At 42.4% G+C, this 11,662-nt stretch overlaps 2 protein-coding genes across 3 annotated transcripts in view; one reads left to right on the forward strand and one right to left on the reverse strand.

Moving 5' to 3' along the window:
• Positions 1-3,097, forward strand: part of Mcm5 (Minichromosome maintenance 5) — a 27,400-nt gene extending 24,303 nt beyond the window's left edge. The window contains exons 15-16 of the mRNA XM_065434968.1: positions 58-225; positions 2,865-3,097. Of these exons, the coding sequence (XP_065291040.1) occupies positions 58-225; positions 2,865-2,966 (270 nt within the window). The 3' untranslated portion in view covers positions 2,967-3,097. The remainder of the gene's footprint in view (positions 1-57; positions 226-2,864) is intronic.
• LOC135904339 (KICSTOR complex protein kaptin-like) lies at positions 3,000-11,649 on the reverse strand. Of its 2 annotated transcripts, none has more exons than XM_065434971.1 (13): positions 11,435-11,649; positions 10,950-11,163; positions 10,770-10,855; positions 9,479-9,566; positions 9,338-9,392; positions 9,159-9,246; positions 8,977-9,047; positions 8,010-8,119; positions 7,203-7,313; positions 6,116-6,203; positions 4,722-4,857; positions 3,634-3,804; positions 3,000-3,193 (listed from the first exon to the last, which is right to left on the reverse strand). In XM_065434971.1, exons 2-13 carry the CDS (start codon positions 11,161-11,163, stop codon positions 3,086-3,088), a joined length of 1,326 nt encoding a protein of 441 aa, XP_065291043.1. In that variant the 5' UTR covers positions 11,435-11,649; the 3' UTR covers positions 3,000-3,085. The 2 variants fall into 2 exon arrangements, with proteins under 2 accessions (XP_065291043.1, XP_065291044.1); XM_065434972.1 differs by lacking the exon at positions 11,435-11,649 and adding an exon at positions 11,254-11,419.
• Positions 11,650-11,662: the final 13 nt, after the last annotated feature.

Raw genomic sequence — 11,662 nt, forward strand, 5'->3', positions numbered from 1 at the left:
AACATCTGATCTGTTCATGTCAGATGAACTCACTATAATTTAACAATTTTCTTTCAGGTTTCAACGCTGGATGCTGCGTTGTCCGGTGACCTCTCTGGTGCTGAAGGGTTCTCAACACAAGAGGAGCACGAAATGCTTCTGCGTATCGAAGGCCAAATGAAGCGACGCTTCGCCATTGGCTCTCAGGTCTCGGAACACAGCATCGTGCAAGACTTCCTCAAGCAGGTTCACACACAAGTTTTTCATCAGTCTATTCTGAACAATTCCTGTTCACGTTGATGATGGAGGCTAGCTGCTTTTGTCAGTATGTTATTATTCAGCAAATCACTTAGCACCTACGACACACATTGAATGAGGCAAGAAGGATCAAAATGGAGGGGCAATATAGATTAGGTCCTTTAGTAAATAATAGAAGAAAAAACAGGTTTGTTCATGTGCTAGTGCTTAGCAACTGTACAGAGTGAATGTACAGAGTAAATAGACTTGCAACTCTGCTTCATAACAATTTGTGCTTATAGATGCCAAGCATGTGCCTTTAAAACAAACTGAACATTTATCACATGCTGCATACCATTTTTATGTTTCTTTTGCTGGTACAATCGTCTTCTGTTAACTAGACCTTGACAGGACCAGCGAAATTTATCGTATTTGCCAGGTCAAGTTAAACAAGATGCAGAAAATAAAATGCCAAAACACACTGCTGATTCATTTAGCAGTATTTTCTTGATTCTAACATGCCCCCAAATCAAATGCACTCTCGTTTACAATATGTGCAAAGTAGAAAGCAAACATAGAGATAACATCAGAGCTTTTAAACAGAGCAGAAATCTAATCTGCACCCGATTTCTTGCTCAAGAAAATGTGGCAAGAATGTGTGTGGCACAGTGGCGGCTTCCTAAAGTCAGCTTCGCCGCAATACAGCTGCGATATGCGGCAAAGCATACAACCGTCGCAAACGCGGTTTTTAACGTGCTAGAGTAAAGGGCCCCGCGTCGCGGAAAATTCGGTGTTGGTGCCCATGGATGAAAAAATCATCCCGTACCACGCAGTCCCTCCACGTGGTGCATAGGCATTATTGAACTAATCGAATTTCTCAAAGTAAAATGCGTCAGAAAATTCGTAAAGTACGAGTTACACACAACCTGCAGACATGATAGCGTTGGATTGTAATTTGAATATACAAGAAAACATAATTCTGTTATGCAAACTCAAACATAAACCCCTTTTCTAGCTGCTGTTTTAGGTCTGTCTTAGTAGGAGCAGCGCAGCCCACATGGTTCCTTACAACACCATGAAAAAAAGAACCAGAAAGCTTGTCTTCGTGCATAGCGTTTGCTGCCACAGTTTCCAGGAAAACATTATTGTTGTGTAACATGAAGTTGCCGGGAAGCGTGAGAAGCAGTCCGGGATCTTTGAATGCTATCGTGTTCTGAGTCGAAGCTTAAGTGTCCTCCCAAATATTGGTCAAATTTTCTTGGGGAAAAAAGGAAGGTGCACATTAGAAGCTGGTAAATACTGCGATCAGACATTGCGAGCTACTGTTATTGCTTGAAGATATTCCTAGGGCATGCTGAAAATAGGCGTTTTCAATGCAAGATAATGTGTTCAATGCATTTACTGTCCCCTAAACTCTGCCCAGACAGACGCTGTTAATAAAGGGGTTGCTATTGGGGTCAGGCCGTGCACGTTTACTGGTCAAGTTTGAATCATCCGGCAAAGGGGAATTTTAGAATCATAACAACGAAAGTTCGGGCCCGTAGAAATGCATGGGTGCCAGCGGGGACAGGATCGAATTAACAGCTGTCTACTGTGTCAGAATTATCTGTCCAAGAAGACTCGTGTATATAGCTCTGCAAACAAGCTGGTGGCTCCAGCCTGAAGCATCCCTTGTTAGGGCGTTGTTGGTCAATTATATACTGTGACAGGGTTCAAGAACCGGCAAAAATATGGGAAAATGTATGTGCAACATACGATATTTATTTGCATAATGAACGCATTCCACACTTTTTCAATCAAAAAGTGTCTTTTTTTTCCCCCTGTCGTAATGACCGCACCCCAAACTTGCTGCTGTGAAGTAGGAGACACATGATAAAATTTGGCGTCTAATATGTAATCTGACACACCGGAACGGCGGCCAGATCCGAGACCTTTTGCCGTGCTGTATTGCCAGATCGAACACCTGACGTGCGACAAGTAGGAGAGACATGGTATGATAAGATGTCCAATGTGGCATTCAATGCCTTTTGTTGTGCCGTAGCGCTGGATCGGACGTTTGGTGTGTAACGAAAGTAGGAGGTGCACAGTACGATTCGGCGTCCGACACGCTAGGACGACAGCTGGTGTGTCTGACGCCAAATTGTACCATCTGTCTCCTACTATTTAGAGGCGGCTGTGGAAAAAAAACTGCTCAACATTTTACCCCGCGTAATGATCACAACCCCCAAATTTGTACCAATATTTTGGGGAAGAAAGTGTGTTCATTATGTGAGCAAATACGGTATATACAGGGAGAGGCTACAGCCAAACAGGCAAACCAAGAACACTACAAGCGCTTCTTCGACTGTCCTCTTTATTGTCTTGCTCGGCATCTTGCCCAATGTGTGGCAATGGCCTGTAACAATAAGGCTGACACCATAAAATTTCCAAGCACTGCCTGTTCTCCTGTGTTGCCAACAATATTCCCCGGAACTAGTAATCATAGCTTTGGCTTACAAATCATAATCTCCGTGTGCTAAGTTTGTATTGTGCCAAAGGTGTGAAGATGTTTGAAAGCTTCTAACACAGGACTCATTGCAAAGGCAGCCATGGTTGTTTTGAGAGCAGCAGTCTCGAAGTTCGATCGCTAATGTGTTTTTCTTGTGCAGAAATATCCGGAACGCGCAATCTACAAAGTGCTCCACTACATGATTCGACGAGGGGAGATCCAGCACCGCATGCAGCGGAAGATGCTCTATCGCATCAAGTGATGCGGACAAAGTGTCGTAAAAGACCACTTGCCAGACCATGTATACTCGTATATTTTGTACATACACATTCTAATTTTGATATTTGTATTATATACAACAAATAAATTCCAAGTAATTTCTCAAGTACACAAGATGTCTCCTTCATCTGTTGTGCTGGGAGACGTCAAAAGCTTCGCAATCTTGTCCATTCTTTCTACGCAGATGCAGGCTGTCTCTCGAAGGTCATGCTGTAAACAAAAAATACTGGTGACTGCAGCGTTCATAAGTGTAGAAACTATTTTATAAACCTGAATACACGTGTCAAGACTGGCTCATAATATAGCAGCCACTCCTATTTTATTGCACTATTCTCAGACACGCATGCACACGTGAGGATGTAATAAAACTTTATTCTTGAAGGCATCTACAACAACGTAACACTTGGAGAGGAAAGGCTTTCCACAGTAGCATGACTGATTTGTTTAGAAAATAGAATCAGTGCTCTAAGCTTGCATGGATGCTAGAACCAGACAGATAATAACGTTTTTTTTGTTTGTTTCATCAGTACAATATTGTATCGTGCTTGGAGGCACAACAGAATCAAATTCAATGCTTTTGTAGTAGTAACTGGTGCTCCTTTTTTATTGTCATGTATCAGCATGTAATGTAATATAAAAGCATCACTTGCCTGCAGAATGTGAAGGCCTTTGGTGGACAGCACTAGCAGTTCACAAATTCCATCTCCGGTCAAGTCCATATACTTTATCGAGAGGATAGGATGGGAGACCGTCTGATGCCACAGCAGCTCGTAGGCTTCCCTGCCTGAACGCTGGCATACCAGCTTGTACACAAGCACCTCCTGCAGAAGCAGGTAGAATATGCAAAAAGGGTGAACCGGCCATTTGGTATTTGCGTAACTGCAACAGTCTGCTGTGCTAGCTCTTTAACCTGAGGCACACAAGCCATCACTTTGGCCAGACTCCTTCAATACTCCTACTCGTTGCAAAACTTGAGCCAAAATTTAGTAGCATAGGGACAAGGGTTGCCACCGCAGCTAAGGAGGTCAACGAACCAGCTTCAATGCTATGTGTTTCTGGTTACTTGAGCTGCAGAGAAAGGTCTGCTACACTCTGTGCTACTTGAAGCACAGAAGCCATCAGCCAAGCCAAAGTCTTTTAATACTTTTACTGATCATAAAAATTGATTACAAGCGGAAGCTGCCATTAGGGATGCTACAATAACTAAGGGGCCAATGGGCCAGCTTTGATTCTGAATGTTCATTGTGCCTTTACCACTGTTCCTTTCATACTGCGGTACACAAGTGAGACATCTGCACAGGAAAAACATCTCTGTGCACTATCGATGTAAAATCAAAGCTTGAGGTAAACATACGATGTCAATGAGTGCATACGCCTTCATTATTGTAATCCAGTGATGGAAAAGAAAAAAAAAATTTACTTCTGTTTCTTTTTCACACAAAAGTAAGAATCCTTGCAGTTGGTACACGCTTACTATCCAATCCTGATAGCACAGTGCACAACATCTACACTGCATGAAAATGTCAATCGGAACATTTGTGCCTCGCTTAAGCTTCTCTTGGTTATTTATGCTCCTGGACTGGGAGTGCAGCATTATTATTACCTGGGAAGCTCCATACATTACATGTATTATAGCTTACGACCTAATTCTACACAAGTGTGCTATTGCTAGCTGCAGTAAACATATCGGAGTGACTCAGTTTGCTTGAACAGCTCGCACAAAAGATGTGAAACACACCTGACCATAAGTTCCCAAAATGACCTCATTCACACCATCCATGTCAATGTCAGCAATGCAGCCACAAACGACTGAGTCAAAATCGTCACTGCAAGGTAGCATGGCATGCATCTCTAAGCCTCGGTCAAGCACGTCCCTGTTGGGAGGAATGAGGAGAATGAGAAAAAAAAAAGGAGGTAATGAACACAGCAAAAGGTATTGAGCTTTATTTTGTCTGTCTAGCTTTTATGCAGAAACGACTGCTGAGATGTGATCATCATTAGCCTATTTTGTATCTACTGCAGGGTGAAAGCCTCTCCCATCGGTCTCCAATTATCACTGGCCTGCACCAGCCGACGCCATTCCATGTCACAAAATTTTCAAATTTCATCACACCGCCTAGTCCTCAGCCATCCTTAAATGCAGGTCCCTTCTCTTGGCACCCTTTCTGTAACTCTAATAGACCATCGGTTTTCTTCCTTGTGCATTACATGGCCTGCCAAACTTCATTTCTCACTCTTAATTAAATATTGGCTACTCCTGTTTGCTTTCTAATCCACAATGCTGTTTTCCTGTCTCTTGACATTGCTTCTATTACTTTTTTGGTACTCAATACTTGACCCAGGCTCTGTGTTAAATCTTAGTAGTTATCGGAGCCTTTTGATGTGAGAACATGTCCAACTGGCTGTGAAAGACTTCAAAATAGAGCATGTTAATGCATGGTACATGTGGTGACATTTGTTAACGACTGAGATCAAATGAGAATCACTTAAGAATATGGTGTCTCATTCCATACTGTAGGTTTACAAATTCACGTTCATTTTCAGGATGGATCGGGGGCCTAGTTGGTAATGCATTATAATAAAAACTTGGAGCGTTAAAAACACAAAGGACATAGAAAAAGAAACACACACCAGCGTGTGGTGTCTGTTTCTTTTTCTACATCCTTTGTGTTTTTAGCGCTTTAAGTTTTTATGATAATTAATTTTCAGTCAGCATTATATTTGTCCTTACATTATCGTGTGCTATATTCGCACACCTCAGTTACAAATAAGCGAAAAATCATGAAATACTTTGACGAAAGTTAATCACATACACTTTTTTGTTCTCAAATCTTTGCAGATTTCGGGCTGGTCACAGTTAACTTGTTGAAAGTCTTGTGATATATTAAGAAATTTCTTACCTAAACTACTTTAAACACCTTTAAATCTAGATAACCCGTATGAGCTGTACTTGCTATAACAGTTTTAGGGACAACAGAGCCTAAAAGAGCAAGACTCCTCCAAAATGGTTAAGGGGTTAAAAAAAAGAAGTTAAAGGTTGCACTGCAGCTTGCATGAAGCAGACAAGTTATAGTGCGATACAATGTGACTACGAACAACCCGCACTCAATTGTTGCAGTGGTTCAACCTCACCTGTAAACAAGTGACGGAATCAGGGCACGGCAAACAAGAAGATGCGTTTTTAGAGCTGAGCCTGAGTTGTAGCAGCTGGTGAGCTCGGCTGCAAAATGAGGATGGTTCTAAAGCCCGTGACTTGTGAGCACTGCTAAGAGATATTTGGGTGAAAAAAGTCTGCTTTGTCATAAGGTTACCTCTCAAAAATTTGCACCTGCACAACAGCACCAGTACATTGAATAAAATTGCCGTTGTCTACAAATAGTATTGTTATCCAGAAGTACATGCTGCTGGGATAGTCTGTTCACATTGCTCAGTAGACCATAAAAAATTATGGTCGCCAGGCGAACTTCGCTTTGGTCCGGTGAGAGACACGCCAGCGTGAAGCAGAATGCATTCGCCTGTTCGCGGCGCACGCTACAAACTCTGCCACTTGAATTCCTGAAGCTGAACACGTCATAACGCAAGTTCCTGCCCAAGACACTACAAAGCCGGGCCAAAATGCTCGTGCTTTCGCTAAAGCGGCTCGGCAGCAGGACAGGAAGCCATGTGCCAAGCAAACCTGCAACACGGTCGCCAACCCACAAGTTATGTGCCTCTCACTGCAGTTCACGAAGCAAATATGCAACTGTTTCTGTAAAGACACGTGTCACTTCCATGTTCTAGCAATTCATATGAAAGAGGAATCAACCATATCTCTTTCCATGATTTCTCTAAATTTCCTAATCTCATCACTCTGCCTCATTTTCTGACAACCTTGACTGCATTTCCCTTCCCTTGGCACACATACTGTAACTCAAATAGCGAACCGATTATTTGCCCTATGCATTACGTGTCCTGCACCAACTCCACTTGTTTTTGTTTATCTTAGCCAGAATATAGGTGACCCTTCCTTGTTCTCCAACATGGGTGCACCTAGTAAGAAAGCAGTGTTTCTACACAGGATGAGAAGTCACGCTGAAATTACCTCATAACGCTAAAATATTTGTCACTGACACCTATCTAGTCCCTCAGAAGCCGCACTGCACATGAAAAGTGATGCCTCTGAACTGAAAAAAAAAAAAGAAAGTTGAACTCCGTGGCATTGACTACATGCAGAACTCACTGTGCTTGATATAGTCGGGCAATGGCCAATGGGCACTGTCTTCAAAAAGATGCAAGGCAGAAATAGGCGAGTCCAAGTCAACTTGCCACGATGATGTAATCTGAATTTTACCTATTTGTGGGAAAAAACAAAAAAAAGAAAGCAAGTTGCATGCCTGCTTTATCGCATTATTTTTATTGCATCATGCACTGTTCTCCAAGCAAAAGTCACCAGAAAAGCTTCTATCTCCCAGCCCTCATGCATTGGACGTACCCATCTAAATGCATGACTTTTGCTGCCTAGTACAATCCAGTGGTCACTTGCCATAAATTGGGTCGGGGTGCATTTACACAATTTGAGTAATGACAGAGCCAGGATAATGCAAAGGTGTGCTGGACACAAATCAGTGTTGAGTTCTTTGTTTCTTCTCTTCCTTGTTTAAAACCCGCCTTAGGGACAATGCAAAGTATGTTTACAGACACTCAAATAGATTTGTTTCATGCAGGAAATCTAAAATGTGGAACAGTAGGAGAGTCCATTATGCAAAATCTGAGGACATGTCCCCTTTCTCTACCCCGCTCCCCCCCACCCCCCCAACACACACAATGTAATCCAAAATCAAGCAAACATTTATGCCCTCTGCAGGATAGTGTGAATATTTAAGTGGGAATAATGAACTCTTCCCAGTTCACAACCACCCAATAACAAATATAATTCTTTACTGATTGATCAGCCACATCACCATTGACTCCACATGTAATGTCCCACATCCAGGCTCCTGGAGTAAAATAAATAAATAAAGATTGCACAGAAATCGTTGGTGCATACCACTATTCTTCAGTGCAGTCACTGCGACTTGAACAAATCCGTTCTCGCAACCAATGGCTGAAATTCGAGTGCTGTCTTCTTCCTTGTACTTGAGATCCATCGCCAAGACACTGGACTCCCATATAAGAAGCAGACATGTTAAATAAACTTAGGCATCCTTGGTTAGGTTAATAGGAAGCTTTAACAAGGGGCCAACTCTGATTTTTCCTTTCAAATACACGTAAAACACAGAAATGCTTTTACTAGACAAACATTAGACTGACTTCAGTGAAATGTATTGCACAGGAGAGAAAAAGTACTATAGAAACTGTGGAAAGCAGAAATTTTAGTTGGGACCCCAGATTTTTTACAAAAGTTGTTGAAAATCGGTAAGTTTAAACAAATGTGATGCATGAAGTTTACAAATCCGTAACACCGCCTTAAAACCAGATAACAAAGTTCTGTAAACTGCATCCCTTAGAGCACCTAAAATGGGCAAATTTCTTATGAGAGTTTACAGCTTATGCGAGTTTGTTACAAAACATTTGAGAGCGGTGTATAGTACATCAACTTTGTCCCCTTTGGATGTCTTAATAGGGGATATTTATGGAATTGTGATATCACTACTCATTAATACGCTGCAGAGTTGGAAACTTGGTACATAACTGTCTTTTTATTTTTATTCAGATATGCGATTTCTTACCCATCTTTGCTAAAAATTGGCGGCCTAAATAAGTATCTGCTTTCTACGGTCACTAGATTAAAGCTTTTTCTTTTAAATATAGCAAACCTCATAAATTTAAGTGCAGTAGATGCTGAACAGAATCTTCGTTCCTACTTGTTTAGATAGAAGCTCCCGACATTTAGCTTCCCCTCATGAGCATAACCAAAGCTCCTATTAGTATGTCACACCGAATTATAGTTTGCTCGATTTGAGTAACACCATTCATAGCGGATAGCAAGGGAAGAAATGCAGTTGTAACTTTACATGTCAGGAATATTTCCGAATTCCGGAAAGTGGTCTTCTACTGGGATCTCACTGTAGGTCTGGTGTATATCCTGGATATGTGCGAAAAAAGAGCAAGGGTATTTGATGGTCGGAAATCTAAAGGTTTGAAAAGTTCCAAGTAAACTTGTGTCACTGAACTATGAACATGGAAATTGACATACCTCTCTGAAAAGATGTATCCTGGAGTCACTCCCACACAAGAGAAACACAAACTCTCCGCTTCTCTGGCCAGTTTGGTTAGAGAACAGCCTGGTTGGTTGAACAGAATGAAACAAACAATACAGAGCTTGAGAGTTTTTACCGCTGCTTTAGAACTAGCTACTCTGCACTGTGAACTTACGGTGCGTGTGTGAGCTGGTAAGGGATGAAGTTGAGCTCGAGGCTCTGACAACCCTCTGCATGATATAAAGGGTGTGCATCAGTGCAATACCAGTGTACAACTTCAAAAAGTTTCTACAAAGGGGACACTATACAGGCTTACGTGCAATTCTGTCAAGGTCTAGTCCACAACCTGGCTCCGACTGAGAATAAATGTTGAGATAATGTCTTGCAAGCTGATTTTCTCCAGGCTACAAAGAAGAGGAGCCGATTAGAAGTGTTGCTACAAGCTGCTGTGCTGTTCAAAAACACAGCCTCCAAAGGTGCTGTTTGTGTATCATCAACTTGATAAAGACAGATTATTCCCCTTAGGTGCCAATTTTTTCTGTACTTCAAAAATTCTGTTTCACCACATTTCTTGCATCTTCTGAATCATGAGAAGCATACAGCTGTGGAACAGATTAAGAAGCTTTAGTTTTTCAGTGAGCTTTGTCAAGCTCACATAATGTGAACTCTACATGAGAACCATCTATTGGAATGTGAGGTACGAGAACATAAACTATTTCGAGTTTAGTGTACTTATAAAGCACCTATGCAGCCACATGAGAAAGATCCCTGACGTCAAATTTGTAAGACAATGACAGAGGCGAACCCACTACATCACGACATACTGACACCGATAGCAAACACCCAGCCATCCTCCTTCCAACCCGTTTTACAAGAACACTTTACACATATTAGCGCAGGTCCAATCAGCAATGTTTCAAGATGTATGCAACATGTCTTAAATATCATTATTTTTATCAGTGCTTTTGCTTTTGATGCAATATCTTGGCGTCTACAATTGTGCATACAGCACCTGAAGGAGTTATACGGCATGGTTTGTCGACTGTACACTCGCTGCAGTGTAGATGCTCAGCAGCTTCGTGTATGTACCACATCGTGGTGCATACAGTGGCTAGAGTGGAATGGACAGTACACTTCAAGCTATACATGCCGACTGTTTTCCTTCAGCCACATTTCGTGCACCAATGAGGCGTTACGCCTGCAAAGCCGGTGGCAGCACTCCTCGTCAAGAACGCATTGTGAGACGGCTGTCAGCGGCCAAGGTGCTGCATCTGATGTGCAGCAGCACTTGCCTCGTGTCATGGAGTCTCACATGCTGTGCCAACATGTTCCCTCTTCATATTCTTAGAACACCGTCTGAGAAGCTTCAACGCAATGCTAAACTTTGCTATCACTTTGAATGCCCAATATTTAGATGTGATGTGCAGAAGGCATGTAGTTGCACGAATAAAGTGATATGATGTTCGAGAAACATCAATATTTGGTAAACGTGGACGACCGACTAGTGATTCTTGGACAATACAGCTATATGGGCATATGTTTTACTGTTGCTCAATTAGTGGATATTTTTGTTGTTGTGGTCGACGAACGTCAGAGACCACATTTACCCTGATGAAAGCAATTCCGATGATGATGTCCAAGTTGTCAGGCACCGACTTGCTGAATGCATCAATCGAAATCACGTCGGCTCCCTCTGCAAGCATATCAAGACAGCATGTTGGGAAATTGCGTTCCGAAGCGGGCAAGCTCTGTCGAGATTAATAATTTTCGTTTCATATGGCGAGTACCTGGCAGATAGGTGAAGTGTATTTCTCTGGATGACGGTGTCAATGCATTCTTCTTGTTCCTGGCGTACTCTATGCAGAACACGTTTCTCTGAAGGCAAGACACTAGCACCTTGTTGGCGTCGCCGATGTTCAAAGTCGTCATGCCGTAAATGTTGCTCTGCGAAGGCAGCCCTGAGAAGTGAGCCTCGCTCATTTTTCTCCTGTCCGGATACATCTGAAATACGATTGCGCAGAGAGATCGTCAGCACTATCATCCTGTGGCCACTAACACAAACGGTCCGTATCGCATCCAGACGACGCGTACTTAATGATGCCAGCAGGATGTAGTCATGTGTGCAATTGATAGTGCTGTGTTCTACAAAGTCGTGAAATGTATGAGAGCCCTGAAGACATCACATCGGAGTCAACCGAATATCAAACGTCCTTAACAGAAACAATAACAGCTTGTACTCGTATCAGAAAGCAAGGGATTCGGTGTTACAAACCGTAGCAATGATTCTTGTTGTTTAATTTAATATCTTTGGAAAGCAAGTGAGAGTGTCGCTTGATTGTCACGCGAAATCACATAGAAGGGCGCAGAGACTTGTTACAAGCCGACAGCCTTGGGGCGGCGCTCTTTCCCGCTGCTAACGTCGCGCTTCCTGCGTTTATTTAGTTCGTTTATTTATTCACTGGTTGGACTGCGAGCGAGCTTGCCTTGGCCTGTCTTGGCT

The sequence above is a fragment of the Dermacentor albipictus genome, chromosome 7, assembly GCF_038994185.2.
Source record: "Dermacentor albipictus isolate Rhodes 1998 colony chromosome 7, USDA_Dalb.pri_finalv2, whole genome shotgun sequence".
Classification (NCBI taxonomy): domain Eukaryota; kingdom Metazoa; phylum Arthropoda; class Arachnida; order Ixodida; family Ixodidae; genus Dermacentor; species Dermacentor albipictus.